This window comes from Ziziphus jujuba, chromosome 11, assembly GCF_031755915.1.
Source record: "Ziziphus jujuba cultivar Dongzao chromosome 11, ASM3175591v1".
Classification (NCBI taxonomy): domain Eukaryota; kingdom Viridiplantae; phylum Streptophyta; class Magnoliopsida; order Rosales; family Rhamnaceae; genus Ziziphus; species Ziziphus jujuba.
In genome coordinates, this window is record NC_083389.1 from 27,983,011 (window position 1) to 28,002,645 (window position 19,635).

General features: G+C 34.8%; 6 protein-coding genes across 8 annotated transcripts; 3 read left to right on the plus strand and 3 right to left on the minus strand.

Moving 5' to 3' along the window:
• The first annotated feature begins 607 nt into the window (after positions 1-607).
• On the plus strand, positions 608-2,499 carry LOC107404674 (galactinol synthase 2). The gene is made up of 4 exons (XM_016011655.4): positions 608-1,032; positions 1,165-1,485; positions 1,602-1,736; positions 1,882-2,499. The coding sequence occupies exons 1-4, from the start codon at positions 715-717 to the stop codon at positions 2,122-2,124; spliced, it is 1,017 nt and encodes a 338-aa protein (XP_015867141.1). The 5' UTR covers positions 608-714; the 3' UTR covers positions 2,125-2,499.
• A 2,146-nt stretch (positions 2,500-4,645) lies between these two features.
• On the plus strand, positions 4,646-5,999 carry LOC107404672 (stress-response A/B barrel domain-containing protein HS1). Its single transcript, XM_016011653.4, has 2 exons — positions 4,646-4,885; positions 5,689-5,999. The coding sequence occupies exons 1-2, from the start codon at positions 4,746-4,748 to the stop codon at positions 5,876-5,878; spliced, it is 330 nt and encodes a 109-aa protein (XP_015867139.1). The 5' UTR covers positions 4,646-4,745; the 3' UTR covers positions 5,879-5,999.
• Positions 6,000-6,299: 300 nt separating this feature from the next.
• Positions 6,300-7,124, minus strand: LOC107433334 (pectinesterase inhibitor). The gene has a single exon (XM_025066981.3). The coding sequence runs from the start codon at positions 6,954-6,956 to the stop codon at positions 6,423-6,425; it is 534 nt and encodes a 177-aa protein (XP_024922749.2). The 5' UTR covers positions 6,957-7,124; the 3' UTR covers positions 6,300-6,422.
• A 2,267-nt stretch (positions 7,125-9,391) lies between these two features.
• On the plus strand, positions 9,392-11,968 carry LOC107405440 (uncharacterized). Of its 2 annotated transcripts, XM_025069076.3 has the most exons (6): positions 9,392-9,644; positions 9,782-9,803; positions 10,359-10,451; positions 10,576-10,709; positions 10,803-10,985; positions 11,332-11,968. In XM_025069076.3, the coding sequence occupies exons 1-6, from the start codon at positions 9,600-9,602 to the stop codon at positions 11,695-11,697; spliced, it is 843 nt and encodes a 280-aa protein (XP_024924844.1). In that variant the 5' UTR covers positions 9,392-9,599; the 3' UTR covers positions 11,698-11,968. The 2 variants fall into 2 exon arrangements, with proteins under 2 accessions (XP_024924844.1, XP_015867982.1); XM_016012496.4 differs by lacking the exon at positions 9,782-9,803 and having other exon boundaries at positions 9,395-9,644.
• Positions 11,969-12,134: 166 nt separating this feature from the next.
• LOC107433340 (dihydrolipoyl dehydrogenase 1, mitochondrial) lies at positions 12,135-14,771 on the minus strand. Its single transcript, XM_016044623.4, has 2 exons — positions 14,337-14,771; positions 12,135-13,609 (listed from the first exon to the last, which is right to left on the minus strand). Exons 1-2 carry the CDS (start codon positions 14,619-14,621, stop codon positions 12,359-12,361), a joined length of 1,536 nt encoding a protein of 511 aa, XP_015900109.1. The 5' UTR covers positions 14,622-14,771; the 3' UTR covers positions 12,135-12,358.
• Positions 14,772-15,649: 878 nt separating this feature from the next.
• LOC107433342 (probable protein phosphatase 2C 49) lies at positions 15,650-18,511 on the minus strand. 2 transcript variants are annotated; one of them, XM_060812814.1, is made up of 3 exons: positions 18,001-18,123; positions 17,753-17,834; positions 15,650-17,025 (listed from the first exon to the last, which is right to left on the minus strand). In XM_060812814.1, exon 3 carries the CDS (start codon positions 16,993-16,995, stop codon positions 16,024-16,026), a length of 972 nt encoding a protein of 323 aa, XP_060668797.1. In that variant the 5' UTR covers positions 16,996-17,025; positions 17,753-17,834; positions 18,001-18,123; the 3' UTR covers positions 15,650-16,023. The 2 variants fall into 2 exon arrangements, with proteins under 2 accessions (XP_060668797.1, XP_015900110.1); XM_016044624.4 differs by lacking the exon at positions 17,753-17,834 and having other exon boundaries at positions 18,001-18,511.
• Between the last annotated feature and the right edge of the window lie 1,124 nt (positions 18,512-19,635).

The following is a 19,635-nucleotide window of genomic DNA, read 5'->3' on the forward strand; positions in this document are numbered from 1 at the left end:
TAAGGGCAAATCTCTGAAAATCCGACCGCTTAAACTCATATATAGTTAAGATGATATATACATTATATAAAATTGGGTTTAAATGCTTAATACAGACAAGTAAAGAACTTGTCTTTTCCACCTAAATAAAGAACCCAGAAAAAGGAAAAAGCAGCAACATTATAGATATATGCAGTATCATAATCTTTGATTATATATAAATTTTTGTTTGATATATTGCGAACATTTTGTTTTAATAGGATATATGAAGATTATAAACCTTAAAAAATGAGGGGGGAAAAAAAGAAGAAGAAGAAGAAAAAGATGACTTTTTATCCTCGAAATTAAATCAATATGAAGTTGGTTTGATAGTATTTCTACATATAATAATAGACACAATAGAGGGAGAAAAAAAAAGAAGATAGAGAGCGCTTTAAATGAGTCACAAATAAGGTGAAAGAAGGCCACGAAATCGAGTGCATGCCACTTGTAGAAAACATGGACTATCATCCCACTTTTTCACCGTCCCAGATTCCATTTTTCCTCTTTTTTTTTTTTTTTTTTTTTTCGTTTTTTTCCTCCAATATTCCGATTCTTTCCGTTCCATTGCCTATATAAACACCCCCCTCCTCTCCCTTTGTTATTCAAAACCAAAAAAAAGCCTTTTCCCTTTGGCTTATAAGATTGTTTGATATATTCAAATAATCTTCCTTGTTTCTCTAATTTCAATCAATCATGTCACCGGTGGAGATTACGACCAACGAGAACAACAAATCATCATCACCATCGAAGAAGGCATACGTGACCTTCTTGGCTGGCAATGGAGACTACGTGAAAGGAGTGGTTGGGCTTGCTAAGGGTCTCAGGAAGACCAACACTCCATACCCACTAGTGGTTGCTATTCTTCCTGATGTTCCTGAGGAGCACCGCGAGATTCTTCGATCTCAAGGCTGTATTGTCCGTGAGATTGAGCCCGTTTATCCTCCTGAGAACCAGACCCAATTTGCCATGGCTTACTATGTCATCAACTACTCCAAGCTTCGTATTTGGGAGGTATATAAAATTAATTCATATCATAACCATTAAGTTGTTGTTATTTTGGTTGCTTCGTCAACAAGAAAATTGATTTATTTAATTTTTTTTGGAATGAATATATGTTTATATGTATATATGTGTATTTTGCAGTTTGTGGAGTATGAGAAGATGATATACTTGGATGGGGATATCCAAGTGTTTGAGAATATAGATCATCTATTCGAGTCCCCAAATGGGTATTTCTATGCGGCCATGGATTGCTTCTGCGAGAAGACATGGAGTAGCTCACCGCAGTACAAGATTGGATACTGCCAGCAGTGCCCTGACAAGGTCAAGTGGTTGCCTGAGTTGGGATCTCCACCACCGCTCTACTTCAATGCCGGCATGTTTGTTTACGAGCCTGACCTTGTTATTTACCATGATCTCTTGGAAGCCCTCAAACTCAACCCTCCTACTTCATTTGCTGAGCAGGTTAATTAATAACTATACTGCTACTACTACTTTTAACCTAAAATATTTTACAAATTTAGTTTTGTTAATCAATCATATATATATATATATATATATGACTGTGTAATTGCATGCAGGACCTTTTGAACATATTCTTCAGGGAAAGATACAAGCCTATCTCTTCTGCTTACAACCTTGTCTTGGCTTTGCTTTGGCGCCACCCTGAGAACATTGAGCTTGATAAAGTCAAGGTTGTCCATTATTGTGCTGCGGTATGTATGCTCATGTGATTAATTAATTAATTAATTAACTAATTAATTAATTAATATCCAAATCTACCTCCTTCTCAATTACTATGTACAATTTATAATAAATTCCTTTCTTATTATTATTTATATGAATATAATTGATATATAGGGATCAAAGCCATGGAGATTTACTGGAGAGGAAGAGAATATGGACCGAGAAGACATAAAGATGCTGGTGAACAAGTGGTGGGAAATATATTTGGATGAGTCCTTGGATTACAACAACAACAACAACAACAGCATTAGCAAGGATGCTGCCGCTGAAGAACATGTAAAGCTTGGACCCTTCATTTCTGCATTGTCTGATAAGGGCAATATTGATCACCAATTGAAAGCTCCTTCTGCTGCTTAAGGATATCTATCTGTTTATCCAAGTCATCTCTCACTCTCTGAATTGGAGATGATCAAATACCCATGAACTATATATATATATATATATATACTAATATACAAATAGAGAGAAGTTCAACAGCTAGTGCTTTAGTTTAGTCACTATAGAAAAAAAGACACTAGCTAAGAAGTGTGTAATGGGTTGTGTTTATATACAATAGTATATATGGTATATAACCAACCCAATTTGCGAATAAAGCATCGACTATATATTAAGGTTTCAGTTTGTCATGGTTCTTAATTTGTGATAAAAAAAAAAAAAAAAAAAACCACAAGGAGTTTGTCATGACTGTTTTATGTATTTTCGAATCTATCCAATATGCTTTTCTCTTTTGAATTCGCCTTTGCATATCTTTATGTTATTATATTTCCATTTCAAATTCACATTTACTTATTTGTCCAATAAGAGTAGTTTGGTTATCTTGATTTTTGTTTGGCACATGAAATAAAGTGAAATAGGCAAATACATGTTTTCCATTAATAAATGGGTTTTTGGATCTAAGTACCTTAACTATAATCATAATTGCACTTTAATCCTTGATTTTTTTTTTCTTTTTTGGCATTTTGGTCCTTTTACCTGTATTCTTCTTTTTTTTGGGTAAATTTTTTTTTCTATTTTTTTAGTATAATTTTTATTGGTTTTGAGTCTAAGGAAACAATGAAATTAAAGTAACAAAATAGCTTCGAGGATCAAAGTTCAATTATGAATACAGTTTAAGGATTATCAAAATTAATAATGCTTGATAAATTAAATGAAATTGGAATGGCAATACTAATGAAAAGAACTTTTTGAGAGTTCACGGCTTCGTCAGCAAGTGTCTTACATGGAGAACTATCATGCATGTACCACCGCATGGTGATATATGTATGAGAGCTCCATGCTGTTGCAATGTATTGCACCGCATGGCACTAGCAAGTCTAACCATTGTTATATATCCTTTTGTAAACATAATAATTGAGAATTTTCTTATACATATTACAAAGATTAATTATCTATTAAAGGATTTTGGATTTCTGATTTTTAAGGCTATCATGTAATGTTGAATTATCACTGACTATTGGATGGCAGTATGCATTTATTCCAGCTGCTTTTTTTTTCTCTGGTAATAAGATTCTAATGTTGTGTTTGAAGAAACGATCTCCATAAACTGATATATCGAGCGGTAATAAACGATATGAAGGTTTCATCTTTTATGCATATAATATAACGCAAAATTTGGATATTTTCAATTTATGGCCTTTGGCTCCGACCTTTCTATAACAATTAAAGGAAAGAATATAAAAAAAAAATATTGGATTGCAAATTTGTAATACAAGTGTCTGTATTTGGAGTGGATAATCATATATATGGTATACAAGATATAAAATGATATATATCTTCTTTAGTTATGATATATGTATGTGGAGCATTAAGGGATTTTAAATTGGTACATATAAAACGACTAAATTGAAGTAGAAAAGAATTTTACTTCTGATTCTATTTCTGATTAGCAATAGATTGTTTCAATACCTTGAAGTTGAAATCAAACAAATATATATATATGTCGATAATTGATTGAGATTTTATGTAAAGTTCTTCATTCACGTGTGAGTATAAAATACTTATTTCCTCCATTATTATTATTTTTTATTTTTCTTTTCACTCTCCTTCTATCCTGTAGACCTTTTATTTTTAATTTTTTTAAAATTTATATGTTAAATCCTGCTTCTTCTTGTTCTTCTTTTTTTTTTTTTTTAAAAAAAAAAAGCTAATCTGGAAGCTGTGAAATAAAGGTTTTTATTTTTATTTTTTAATGAGGAAGGTTTCATTTTTGTTTTTTTTTTATTTTTTTTAATGAGGAACGGTAATTAAGAATGTAAAATTTATTTATAATAGATCTAGTATGCATGAGCAAAAGAAATTTGACTTTAGAGTATATATCAACCTTTTCATTATGAGAATTTTAAGTAATTAATAATTAGTACTAAAAATTAGGAAAAAAATGTATAAACATGAGCCTCTTATTATTAATTTTTTTTAGGTAAATTGGGGAGGAGAGATTTCAAATACCAGGCTATACGCATCTAATGCTTTTTTGTTTTTAAGTTACATAAACCCTATTGAAACATGAAAGTTTTAACTTATGATTTAAAAATATATATAATAGAAAAAGGAATTAATAAAAAAGAAAAAGGAAAATGAAAGAAAATTAAGTAGTAGCCAAAAAAAGTTTCATATTATTTGTCATTTTATGTTTAGACTGTCTATATGCATATTAATTAAGGACCTTTAAAAAATTATAATAATAGAAATGACACGTTAATTTAATCGACATGAGATCTAAATTCATTTTTATAAGTTTGAAAGGGAACATCAATAATAAATTAAAGAACTTTTTGATTTTTTTAATAGAAATTTTAAAAAAAAAATAAATAAATAAATCGTACGTGTTTCCTGAGGTTGGGTGAAGAACTCAAAACGGCACCGCTTCTTTGTTTCGAAGGGGGAGGATTTTGGTCTATGGGTCTGTAGTCCGTGGTCGAAAGAAGAAAGGCGAGACTTTGGATAGGGAGCGAATTTCAGCTTAAGAATATACACCAGAAATGGAGGAAGCAAAGGGAGTGGTGAAGCATGTACTGCTTGCTAAGTTCAAAGATGGTATCTCTGAGGACCGGATTCAGCAGCTCATCAAGGACTACGCCAATCTCGTCAATCTCATCGAACCCATGAAAGCCTTCCACTGGTACTTTGGTTTTTTCCCTTTTTTTTTTTTCCCCCCCTCTGTACTTTCTGATTTGCCAATCAAATTCTGAGTTTTATGCTGGGAATGAATGGTATATTATTAATTTATCATGGGTCGGATCTTTATTACTCACTTTCAATTTGGATGAGATCCAACTGTGTTTGTGATTATAATTTGATTGTTTGAGACGATGACTGAAAAGGGTATCTCTTAATAATCCAAACCCAGTTCATTGTCTAGAAAGTTTAGGTAGCTGATGTTATAAATGAAGACAAAAGGAACAAATGAGAAGAGATGAAGTAAACTAGATTACAAGATTGTGTAATCTTAATCTTCTCAAAAGGATCTGCTTTATTTTGATTTCTTATGATAAGCTTGGTTGGGGCCTTAGCGACTCAGGCTTCATCCTTTGATCTTCATGCCCTTTGGTTTCACCAAATTGGAACTTGCTTCTTTCATTTCATCAGAGAATCTCTAGTGGTATTATAATAATTCTCATCACGATTATATCTTATATGTCAAATGCACATTTCACTATTTAATGTTGTTGTTATAGATATGTTGTTATACCCTTTTTTTTTTTTTTTTTCCTTTTGTATTTGATTTGGTTATAAACTAGTATCTAATCTCTATACTCTGCTTGGTGATTACTGATTAGATGAGTTATATTCACAAAATTGCATCGAAATGCTGAAGTTAATTCTGGAAGAACGTCTATGATTTGGGTTTCAATGGCCTTAACAGAGTTCTTAAGTTCTGTGGAGACTACCTTGAATTGAATTATGTGTCATATTGTATGACAGGGGAAAGGATGTGAGCAATGAAAACCTGCATCAAGGCTTCACGCATATTTTTGAATCAACCTTTGAGAGTACGGAGGGTGTCGCAGAGTATGTAGCTCATCCTGCTCATGTTGAATACGCAAATCTATTCCTTGCTTGCTTGGACAAATTCGTTTTGATTGACTACAAACCCACTACGGTTCATGTCTAAGTTGGAAGGTCGATTCCAGATACTCTGAATGGAACTTTGTAAATTAAAAAGTTTGTGGATCTGCTTCATTGAATAAGATCAAGAAATCATATCTGAATTTCATGCAGACAGTTTGCTTGTATCTTGATTTCTTCGTGTCATTCTAGTTGCTAAGGATTTTAGCGTCATTATATGATTATAATCTTTTACATGTTGGTAATCTTGGATTGCTTAAGTAAAAGCCTAAAGCTTGTATTAAGGTTGTTAACTTGGAAGTCTATATTCAAAACAATTCCAACATCTACAGTAGTCTGTAGAAACTTAGATTCTCAATGCATACAAAAGAGGGAACAATAACACTATTTTATCATAATTGCATTATGAAGGAACGCTACTCATTTGGCACTAATGTGTATTGGCTAAACATTGATCTTTTGGAAACTTTTCAAAATAAAACAACTAAACTATTATTTCAATCTTATTGATCTCAAAAGCGGTAACCTTGTGTTGAGTAGCATGGCATATAATCTTTGTTTTGAAGGGGAAACCATTTTGTATTACTCCCTTACAAAAGATTAGTGATGACCAAAGTGATGTCAAGGAGATTTTTCAAATCCTTGTTTTTACTGGGGAGTTGAGAAGGGTCTGCAGGTGGATCTGCCCAGGCTTGTTCACAGTCATCAACATCAGTAAACACAGCAGAAGTTTGAATATTGGCAGCCTGGTAATCTCCACCTTTGAAGCTCTGAAGAGCGTCCTGGATATCACTCAAACCTTCATCATAATGGTCTGAACATTCATCGTAGCGTTTCTTCAGCGTTGGATCTGTTGCTTGGCTGCTAAGAGACTTAATCAGATTCTGATTGGCTGTTAAGTTGGTCTGTGCATCGTTGATGGTGATCAGACCAAGCCCTTTGAGATCAGAAGTGGCAGTTCTGGAGTCTGAATTTAGGACATTAAAACAGAATGAAGGGTTTATGGATTTGGAGCAGATTTGGTTGACAACTTCTTTTGTTATCTTTACACTAGGCTTTGCATTTGCATGCAAGCTTAGACCAACACACAAGAACACTACTAGAAACAGAGAAAAATTAGCCATTTTTACTATATATATATATATATATATATATATTTGTCCTTTTGGCTACAGCTTAAATCATGAAATTCCTCGCAGAGAGAGTTATATATAGTTGCTCAAGGGGAGAGAAAAATTGTTCTTAAACTTTTTTGATTTGGGACGCTAATTTTACAGAATAGTCATTAATACTCTTGACATATTAGACTGTAAACTTGCTTTGAAAAAATAATAAAAAGTTTAAATATGGAAGACAAACCGGTATGGATTATCCTCTTTTTTTTTTTTTTTTTTTTTGGTTTTTGGGTAAAAGATTAGCATGGATTGACAATATTTCTTTCCTTAATGGGACGGATTATCTTTTATTTTTTTGGTAAAAGACCAGCATGGATTGACAATATTTCTTTCCTTAATGGGACTATTTGGATTGGCACAGAAGAAGAAGGAAAATAATATTAAATGGTTATGAATATTTTGTCGTAATGCCAAAAAGCAAGTATTTTTTTAAAATGTACATTAAAGATTTTACGAGTATCATTATCAAATAATAATGAAAGAGTAAGTTTTTAGGCAATCCAACTTTATTATTTCCTCTAAAATTTTCAAATGGAAATAAAAATAGGTAGAACAACTCAAATTTTTAACCATCATGCTTGTGTGTATAAGTAAGGACGATTTATTGTGTTAATCATTTTTTTTCCTCAAAAGCATTATAATTTATATTCATAGATTTGGTAGAGCAAAATACACATTCAAAATCTTTTTCCACTCTTTCCATACCTCATCTTGATTATATGAAAAATATTATATATTTCTGTTATTACGGATGAGAGCAATAGCTGATGCGAATCCGCTAGAACCTGCTCAACCAACAACCCGCTAAGGTGTCGATCCGATACGGATGAAGACTGGACCGATCACTAAGGCTCAAGCTAAGAAGTTTAAGGACAATCTTACTGTCTTTATGCAGGGAGTAATTCATATTCAAAAGGACTTGTCCATACCCGAAGATCCAAGACCTATCTTGAGCATACAAGTGGTAGAAGCCGGTACGGATCCGGATAGCAGTTTTGGTGCAATTATGGAGGCCGGGAAGTATGAAATGGTTCCAATGTTTCATGAATTCGATACATATGTCTAAGAGGACATGGAATCAAGTCAAAGTAGCTTCAAAGTCGTCCAAAAAGGGGTTGTACGGACAGTTAGTAAATTTGGCCTTTTTTGCTGTATTTTGTGCTAGCTTTATTGTATTGTGCTGAGTTGGATTTTTTTCTTTCCTCCAAGCAAGGGCAACATGTGGGACTCCATAATAAACTTATTTGGCATCCTAAAAAGCATATATAAGTTGATTTGGAGCTCAAAGAGGTTAAAGATTAGTCAAAATCAACTTAATCAAAAAGCTAGTATTTTAGTTTACTAATTTGTTTCTACTTTTTGTTTTAGGAAACTACTATTACTTTTTGGGTTTTATTTATTTATTTTCTGGACAAATAAGTTTAGGAAAGTTATTATTTTATTATTTTCATTGTAAATTAATTAATTTCTAATTCAAAATAAATGAATTAATTAATTCAAATTATATTAGGAAATGAGTGAGAATTTCGGCCACCATAGATAACTACTTTGTATAGCCGATTTTCCATTTATTTTTAGGGTTTATTTCATGAATTTGTAGCCTATTTAAACGCTTATTTTTCAATAAAAATTAAGCTTGAATTTTATATAGAAAATTATTTGTGAGATTGAATTCTTCTTATTCTTTTAAACATCTAAAACACCATTAGTGAATGAGTGTTTTAAATTGATTTATTAATAGGTTTTCCATCACCTATTATGGCGTCTTTATTATATAACAAGATTTCTAATCACAGGTTGGTTAAGAGTCAAGGTGACCATTACAACTTGAACATAATTAGATCCGGACTAATATAATACGGATTTAGAAGCAGATCGTCCTAGAGCTATGTATAACTGTTAAATTTATATAATTTATTCAATCTGACAATTATGTATAGTTATTTCTTTAATTATATATATATATATATATATATATATATATAACTATTTATGGTAGTTTAAAAAGGAAAATTTACAAGTATATATACCACCATATATTGTGTAATAAAATTTAAATTTTTTCATGATTCTCTCCTTGAACGAGTATTGGTTGAATTGCATAACAATAATTTTTAATAGTCTGATAATTTAAACAAATAAAATCACGAAAAGAATGAAATCCCATTTTTCTAATTTTAAAAAGGATAATTTGGATTTAACCAAAAATTTATTAGTCCCACGGTTTGACTTAGAATTACCAAAATTGTTTATCTTAATAATATTTAGCAAGCCAAAAAAAAAAAATGTTATATTAATTAGAAAAAGAAAATTGTGCGATTAGATTTCGGGCAGTCGGATTCAAATAAGGATACGGATAGTAGATCCGCATCCATAATAAATCCGTGAGGCTTCGCTCTCTCTCTCTCTCTCTCTCTCTCTCTCTCTCTCCTTCCTTCCCGAATCCGACTCGAACTCGAAGCCGCCCCTTCGATTGTCTAACCACGGCTGGGGTCGTCGCCTGAATCACTGTATTGAAACGGCAGCGTTTTAGCTCGATTGTGTTGCTCAGGGCAAAACCGCAAAAGGCGCTCCTTCAGCCAGTTCTTCTGTATGCAACCTTGTCTTCCATGGAGACCAACGGACTCGATGCTTCAGGTTCCCATTCTCTTCTTGGCTTTTCAGATTCTGTTTTCTGGTTCTGGGTTTTTTTCCATTCTGGGTCTTTTTGTTCCCTTTAAAAAGTAAACTGTTTTTTGCATGGAAAGGAATGAAACTCTTTTTTGCTGTTTCAGGCGTGGAGAGGAAATTTGATGGGTTTGTAATTATGCTGGTTGGAGCATTTTCTTTTAGCTACATAGATGAAAATAAAGAGAATAAACCTTATAAAAAAAAAAAAACCCTTTTTTTTTTCCCAAAAAAAAAATGTATACGTTTTTGGCAGTTGAATTTTGTAAATTATACATGTTGAGGAGGTTAAAGGGAATATCCTTCAAGTCGTATGGATGATTATCTTGATGGGCATAGAATTCTCTGTAATGTTACTTGTTGAAGGTTTTGTTTCTAATTTCTTGAAGCTGTGGTGGGGAGCCACAGCTGCACTGCCCAATCTATGTTATTTCAGATTCTAAGCTGAGTCAAGTGGCGTTGGTTCCTCTATGTTTCCTTCCATGCTTGCAAAATTATATCTATACCAAGTAGAGTATAAACATCTGTGTGGTTTATGAACTTTACAACTTCTTTTACCTTAAGATTTGTGATATGCATGGTTTGTATTAGAGGGCTTTCAGTGTGAAGCAAACTTGGGTTCTCTACTACTTTTTTGTTTTCCTTAATACATAAATGGTCTGGTAATTTGGTTTTATGTTTCAGCTACAATGAATGAGAAGGATGTTCTATCAACCCAGTCTGTCAAAGAAACTGCTGCTTCTTTTCCGAGCTCAGAAGCAAACCCTATAGAAACTGGTAAAACAAAATCCTGATAATTGATTGTTGTTCCTATATATTTCTGCTGAAGGTCTGTTTCTATTATTACGAGCAAATAATTTCATGTAACAGAGGGATTTTTGTTTTATTTTCATCCTCATAGAAATAAAAGCTCGTGTTAATGCTGTATGGGAGCAAATGAATAAAGGAATGTCCAGTAAGACACTGAATGATTTACTGAAGAAGGGTAGTTCCACAGTGAATAAAACCTCAAAGAAGTCGTCTTCTTCATCTGCTGTGAGGATTTTTTTTCTCATGCTTTTATTTTCTGTGATTTGGAAGTATTACTCAAATGGTTGGTTAGGATCTAAAGGGGTTTTATCTTTACAGAACTGGAAGAAATATCTAGGTCTGGCACCAAAAGCAGCAGTGTCGATGGAAAAGGATGTGCCACAGAAGGAATCTAGCATCTTACAGAGCAGCTCTAGTGAGGAGGCCAAGAGAATTGCTGCTGCTGCTCTCTCAGCAGTTAAGGATGCTGCAGTTTCTACTTCAGGCAGGGGAAAAGTTGAGGTAAGCAGACATATATATTCGCCTCTTAGTGCCCTGTAGCTTAATATCTTGCTTCTGGGAAAATTTGGTTATATTATTTGAAAGAAAGGAGATGGGCCATCTATTTGGAACTGCTTCGTAATATCTTTGAGAATAGTTGTCAATTTTTAACAACCGAGTCCATATGATTACCTAGCAGTTTTTCTATTGAAGTTGATTTTGCTGAAGCTTACTCTATAATGTTTGGTAGTTCAAAATTTTCTAAATGGCTGGACACCGGTTGTGAAGTACTTGGTTTGCGTTTTCAGTTGTCTTTGCCCTTTTAAGAAGGTGACAATTATCTTTTAACATTGCTTTCCTTTTACAGATCATGGAGGTTCGGGACTTTGCAGGTCAAGAGATCGAATTTAAGAAGCTTGTTGATGCTGATTCAAAGGAGGCTTTTGAAAAGGCCAAAGCTACTGCACCATCTGCTGTTGATGCTGTCCTAGAGCAAATAAAAAAGAAACCAAAGCTTAGTGTTTTGGACAAGACTAGAAAGGATTGGGGGGAGTTCAAGGAAGAAAATAAAGGGCTGGAAGACGAGTTGGATGCATACAAAAAGAGTTCTAATCAGTATCTTGATAAGGTTTCTTTCTTACATCGAACAGATTACCGTGAATTTGAGCGGGAGAGAGATGCACGGCTAGCTCTGCAAGCTAAGAGGAGGCCTGATATGCGAGAAGAGCCATAGTTGCCCCACATCGGCTAATAAGCTGCTGAATATTTTATTGCGGCCTTTGGCAAGGTGAAAATATGAGTCCTATCGATATCTTTGAAATGGATATGATCAACTTGTATAAGTCATGCGGTTCAAGATGTTTTCAATCCATCTGAGAATTCCACTATGAAAGTGAGAGACGAGATTGTATACTTGCAAAACAATTTAACCTCCTTTCTCAAATTTTATTTGACAAGACTGTATTTTCAATATAAAAAATTCTTCCTTTCCTTTGATTCGTGTACTCCCTCCGTCTTCATATATTTCTTAGATGACAATCTAATGACTTGTTTTCCTAACCTAATATTGGTTCTCATATTATGATATTTTGCTATCTTAAAAAACGCTCAAGCAAACCCATGAATTGATGTCATTAATGCAAGTGCAGCAAACCATACAAGAAATCCAAATATGCTCAACATACCATTCTCATGTTGTTATTAACGACGACGAAAAAGCATACAAAGTTATTCCGTCATCTTGGCCAAAAGCAAATCAAGAACAGCAAATTCGTATGCAAGCACTTAAATCTGCCAGCTATGATAAGAAAGAAAAATGAAGAGGGAAAGTCTTTAACCAAGTCATTCCAAAATTCTAAAACAAAAATGAAAGAAGAATACAGAGTAGTCATGTTCTAGATGTGAATGGGCTTGTCATAAGTAGCCATGGCAGCTTCCTTCACTGCCTCACTCATTGTTGGATGAGCATGGCAAACCCGAGCTATGTCCTCACTAGCGGCATCATATTGCAAGGCTATTGCTGCCTCATGGATAAGCTCTCCAGCATTGGGTGCCATTATATGAACTCCCAATATTTTGTCCGTCTCCTTTTCAGCCAAAATCTTGACAATACCTTCAGCATCATCTATTGCCTTGGCCCTGCTATTAGCCAATAAAGGGAACTTTCCAACACGGTAACTAACACCAAGTTCCTTCACTTGCTCTTCAGTCTTTCCAACATATGCAACCTCAGGGTGCGTGTAGACAACCCCTGGGACCTTGTCATAGTCGACATGACCTACCTTTCCGGCTATGAACTCTACACATGCAACTCCATCCTCTTCTGCCTTGTGGGCTAACATGGGCCCAGGTATTACATCTCCAATTGCATAAACACCTGAAACATTGGTAGCGAATCTATCATCGACTAAAATTCTCCCAATCTTATCAGTTTCAACTCCAATCTTGTCCAGATTAAGCCCGGCTGTGAATGGAGTTCTACCAGCAGAAACAAGAACAACATCAGCTTCAAGGGTGGTCTGACTGCCTCCTTGTGATGGTTCAAGGGTCAGTTTTACACCACTACCAGAACTATCAACTCCTACCACCTTTGTTTTTAGCATAAATTTCATTCCCTGCTTCTCAAGGGCACGTTGAAATTGCTTGCGGACTTCCCCATCCATGGTTGGGACGATATCTCCAGCAAACTCGACAACAGTTATCTCAGAGCCAAGGCGGCCCCATACGGAACCCATCTCCAATCCAATGTATCCAGCTCCAATGACCACAAGTTTCTTAGGGACTTCCTTCAAAGCCAGAGCTCCGGTTGATGATACAATTCTCTCCTCATCAATGGTGATTCCAGGTAAAGATTTTATATCAGAACCAGTAGCAATTATAATATTCTTGCCTTTCACCACAGTGTTTCCACCATCAGTGGTGTCCACAGAAACTTCAGAGGGTGAGACAAACTTGCCATAGCCTTTTACATAGTTCACCTTATTCTTCTTGAAAAGGCCTTCAATACCTCGTGTAAGGTTAGAGACAGCTTTATCCTTTTGGGCCATCATGGCAGGTAAATCAAGTTCAACAGAAGAAAACTTCACTCCATGGCTGGCAAATGAATGCGTTGCTTCATGGTACATGTGAGAGGAATGGAGAAGTGCCTAACATGACAAAACAAAAAGCACAGACATGAACTTTGTGAGCAATATGCACCGAGGAAAAAGGCAAATACTTCCAAACTAAAGTTCAAGTTGCCACCCATAAGAATTGCCAAGTTTAACTGTTTTAGTTTTGTTAACCAGCAGCGAGAACAAAAGGCTAATTTTAAAATGTCCAAATGAATAATCCATGTAAAAGATTTTCCTTCCATTTTTTTTTTTTTTTTTTTTTTTAAATTTGTTGCGGCTCCGAATGACCAAACAAAGCCTTTAGGTCTACCAAAATAGCCATTTATACAAAATTCCAAACTTCGGCATAGCAAATTTAATCCACAGCTGAATAAACTAAACCTAATGACAGCCATTTCCAATTTTCCATGGTGCTCAGAATTGCCTTTTCCTTTAGTACTTGAGTTCAGTATAATTATTACACATTGGGAATTCATCTCTGGTTGGTTATTATTAAACTGCAACCTTCATTAATATCATCAAACGCATATTTTTCCACAATCTAAATCCAACTTTAATTAGAAATGTTATTAAAAAAAAACACAAAACAAAACAAAGAAAAACTTCAATTCAGCAACACAATTAGATCTGAGGAGAAGTTGCAAAACCAAGCAAATAAGTACCGAAAAGATAGAAAAATAATCCAGAAAAACCATAAGTGGAAGCGGAAATCCTGTAGGAATGAGAAAAAGCGAGAGAGAAAGCTATTAAGAATATTGACCTTGGAAGGTATGCAGCCAACGTTCAGGCATGTACCGCCGAGAGCTCCACGCTTCTCGACACAGGTGGTCTTGAGGCCAAGCTGAGCGGCCTTGATGGCGGCCACGTAGCCTCCGGGGCCACCGCCAATAACGACGACGTCGTTCTCTTCAGATCCAGAGGAGGAGGCGAACCCCCTGGAGAAGGAAGTGAGGGAGAAGGAGTACCTGAAAGCATCGGGACTGGAATTCGACAAGTTTCTGGAAAGAAGGTAAGCCTTTCGCCTTGCGATGCTTGCCATGGCCATCTTTTTTCCTTGTTTTTGGTCTGGTCTTCAAAATGTTCGATCAAATTCCCCTTACAGTGTTTGGTGTAATAGCCTCTGCTTTGCTTTGCCACTGACCCTTTAGAAGAAGAAGACCAGGCTGCCCTTCCTCCCCTCCTTTACCCATCGAATTTTCGGTATTTTTCTCAATTTTGTATTTATTTATTATTATATTTTCTGCCACATCTGGTGTGTCTAGGTTCAGAAATTACTTTCTGCTCCTCCACAGATCGTTTAACACGTTACCAGCTTATTGGACCAATTGAAAGAATATTAAATCATAGCCGTCGGATTGCACCATAGAAATATTGAACTCTTTTTCATTGATCGTGCTGGGCTGTGTGATCCTATATGGTCAAGCTTACCATGTCTGACTTTAGGCCAATTAGGAAAAAAAATTACTAACAAATTGGCTGCTCTTGAGTGGTGGGCCATCATTGATTCTCAACCGTTGATCAGAAATTATAAAAAATTGTTGCATGGAAAAAAGCATTCTTTAGTCCGTGAAAGATTATATATGGGAACTTAAAAACAGATTCCTTGCTGTGCCTATTGAAATCAGTAAGCCCCTTGTAATCAGCATGGCAGGTCTAAATTCTATGGTTGAGATGAGATTTGATTGAATCTTTGATGATAGGGGAAAATGATTGAAATAAAAAAATTTGAGCATGGAGCTTAGAGCACAAGATAAAAACCAATCAACATTTCAATCTCTTATTATGGGTTTTATTTATTTATCTGATATTTTGGAGAACAGAAAAAATAGAATCCTAGAAAATGGTGGCCTTACAAGCCCAACCGTCAACCCCATTGGGATGTTTGGTTGAGAAAAGGGCACTACTCCCTCCAACAAGATTAAGATGATGATGATGATGATGAGGCTCTTTTCATTCTTTGCCACTGAATACAATTAAAGCCAGTCCAAACTATCGATAAAGACAACTTAGCTTCATTCAGTCTGCGTACAAGGGACAAAATAAAAAATTATAAGAATAATAGACAATCAAGCATTGTTTTCAAAATATCTATTTTGTCCTCCACATAAAATTTACTGCCCATTAAAACATAGAGAGAAATACTAACGTGAAACAGATATTGCCTCGATGACGAGACCAATCAATGGACGTAAAATGAATGAAAAATGCCACTGCCACTGAACACAGAATTTGCTCGTAACAGAGTCAAAATACCTCAACCTAACCCAAAATTACAGACATCATCCCTAAGGACACATTCCTCGAATCCTAACTTACAAAACTGCTGGCTGCATTTTTCTAAATCTATCCCATTTTTCTATATCTATCTGAAACAGCCACAAAACAGATGGAAATGGTTTTCCCACAAGAATATATCACTAAAATAACAATAATTCGTATTTTACAATTCAATTGCCTTCTAGCAAGCTTTTCAACCTACTTCTGGCCTCCTCAGAAAGACTGCACGGCCTCCACCTTGGCAACCGAGACCGTGATTCAAAAACTCGAGATGGGGAGGAGAAGCAGATAACAATTGCAGTGAGGTTGTCGGACGTATTTAGACGTAATGCTTCCATGACAAGTTCCCTAGCACACTGTTGTGGGTCATCGTGCCTCCTTAAACCACGACGGACGAGACTTACTGCATATTGGCTTTCCATAACGTCCCAGATCCCATCACAACCAATTATCAAGAATTCATCATCTTCTGTTAACATAACTTGTTGAACATCTGGCTCCGAAATTAACGGTGAAGAGGAACCAAGTGGTAGTTTCAAGTCCCAATCACCAAGAGCTCGAGTGACTGAAAGATCATTATTACGATACCCTTTAAGATACCCACCAACAATGCAACCACCCAACTCCTCCACTCGCTTGCGTTCTGGAAAGTAAGCAGGTGTATGATCTTGAGACAACTCTACTGCTACTCCTTTCCGACAGAGAACAGCTCGACAGTCACCAGCATTTGCAACCATTAAGTGCCTTCCAAGTAATAGGGCAGTAAGTGCTGTTGTTCCACACAAACTGCTAACACTATGTTCATCAGCCAAGGCAAGGTCAGCCAGTAAAAATGCTTTGCGATGAGAACGCTCTAACTCTTTTAAGAAAACAGAATCAATATCTGTAGTTTGCGGCAAATCAGCATCTTCAAAAAATAATCTCATTGCATTCCTCTTGATATAAGCAGCTGCGTCAGGACCTCCATGACCATCAAATACTGCATAGAAAGCACCTGGCATTGAAAACTTGAAGAGAGACCCCAAGTGAGCTGATAGATCATCAATCATTATGTGTTCATCATCCATAGAATCTCTTGGTCCAATATCAGTATAGCTGCCTGATCGAACTTTAGGAACAAACTTTACAGAAGAAGATTCCATAATGTTATCTGCATCTGAGCAACTAACCACCTGATAAAAGAGGAAAAGCAAGTAAGTTGATGTTAACAGAAAACCATGCATTGTAACACATGAACATACGATCAGAAATATCAACATTCAAAAAAGGAGAGTAAACCCTTTGAAACACTTAAATTATGTACTATTGATCATAAAAGTTCCAGAACTGTTAAATACTATATTAATGCATGCTGCTTAAGAAAAACGAACCCAAACAATAAGTTGATAGAATCACTTGGTTGACTCCAGAAAGATACAACATCAGCGAAATATTTTACAATTTAAAAACCATAATTGCATTAACAAAGACAACAGATTTACATATGATCACCAATTCTGTTGTCTTCATAACGAAGGTTCATTTAAATTTCAAGATCAATCTGATTTTTCCCAAGATCTAGGGAAAAAAAAGAAAATTTGCCCAACTCTCTATGTCAAACAATTGAAATTAGGCAATAATTTTTCCTAAGCGCCCATATAAAAAGAAAAAAGAGAGAATACTCTAGATTGCACTTTAAAAGGTTAGCAATCTGTAAATAAATAAATCCGAACATAAAATCTGCCAAATACGAAAATTTGAATAATCTGAAAAAGAAAGTTAAGCAAGTAAACCGCTTTCCATTCACTTTAGATCTAACAATCAAGAAACCAGAAATTATACTCTCATAACACTATTTACATCGGCTTCTTCAGGAAGAGGTAAAATAATATCAGTCTCCCAATATTACGAACAACATACCCCATAAAGAAACTGAAACCATAAGCTCCAGTCCAGAAAATTTTGAATGAAAGTCCAATTCTACTGATCACCAAAATTTATTCTACACACAAAACCATCGACACCAAGGGAAAAAAAAATTAAAAAAAAAAAAAAAATTCAAGAAACCTAAACCATAGTAATTTGTACACATAAATCCATCGATACCCAATTGATGAAAGAAAAGAAAAATCCAAACGAGACGAAAAAAAGCAAGAGAAAGCACGCACCGACTCGAATGGCGAGATTTCGGCGGATACCGAATCGGAAATCCGAACCTCGCGAATGCTTGGAGAGGAGGAAGGCGAGGAGGGGACGTCGATCTGAAGGTTGCGTTCCTGCGCAGCTACGCAGAGATCGTACTTCATGTCTATCACAGGTACGCTCTGCTGGCATATGATCTCCGCCTCCGCTACCATGTTCTGGCTCACGATCATCTCCGAATACAAAACCCCCAAAGATCACACAGAAATTTCAAGGCTTTCTTTCGCTGTTTTCAACACGCAACGAGTAGGGGAAAATTTTAGGGATTAGGGTTCTTTTTTTTTCTTTCCTTTTTTTTTTTTTTAATATATGTGTATGGGTTGGTTTGAGTTTTCTCGGTCTCTTTATCTTTCTGGGAAAATTTACACGGTGAACTGAGTAGTGTGCGGGAAATTGGAAACGAGGAAGTTATTTAAGGGAGGGAACGACCGGCTGGGCCGGTTGCACCGATCTTGGCGACCGGCTCGTGTTTGTGTGGCTGAACCGGAACCATGATTTCTTGGGTTACGTGCCGGGCATATGAACCTCGTGGAAAATCCAATAGGAGTGGAAAAAGAAGCATAATGACGAAATTACCCTTGAAAAGTTAATTTTGCGGCTCCGTTCGTAAATGACAAAAGTGACATTTTAATGGGCTTTCCTTTTACGCAGTGACAACTAACAGTATCCACGGAGGTGGCTTTGTGCTTCAGCTTGACGCGTATACTTGTTTAACTTTAATCCAAAGCCAAATGGGATACAAATTGATCCATAATAGTTTTTTTTTATTATTAATATGAGCTTGTAGATAAAAATAAAAATAAAAATAAATTGAATTTTTTTATGGCATGGAGAAAATTAAAAAATTATAAGAGGGTTTTCAATATATATATATATATATATATATGGTTGCATTGAATGTGTATCTTAAATAACAAAAACATGTTTTTTTTTTTTTTTTAATTTACCAAAACACAAAAACATGCTTTTTAACTGATATAAATGTATATATAATAGTCACAAAAAACATGTTTTAACTGTTTATAGAATAGTTTATGTTTGGGTCATTTTCGTTATAGAGGGAAAATTGAAATGATAGACAAGGCTTTGTTTATTTTTTGGGTGGTGCCATGCTTAGTCATGAGGTTGCGTGCGTTAGTGGCTGCAATCAGATGGTAGCTAACACAAATTCAGCTTCTTATTCGTTAATGTATTTTTATTAAAGGCCAAGACTAATCAAAGTAACGTCCTTTATACGTTCTTTGTGTTTACATTTTTAATTTTTATTCTATATAACCGAAAGTTGAAAAATGAAAAGGAAAAATATTATCAAAGATTTTTAAATTATATTGTTAGTAACACTTATGTTTTTGAATTAGTTTTTAATAAATTAATCTCTAATTTTGTTAATATGTTTCATTGTTGGTTTCTAACTAATTTTTATCCAAAATTTCATTATTTTGAGAGATTAAAAATGAAACTTTCAAATAATTTAGGGTATGCGCATACGTGTAATAAATATTAAAAATAAAATATTTTAAAATATGTATAAATTATTTTCAAAAAAATTTATTCTTAAAATCAAATGCATTTTAGTTAAATTTCTTTTTATCTACTTCATT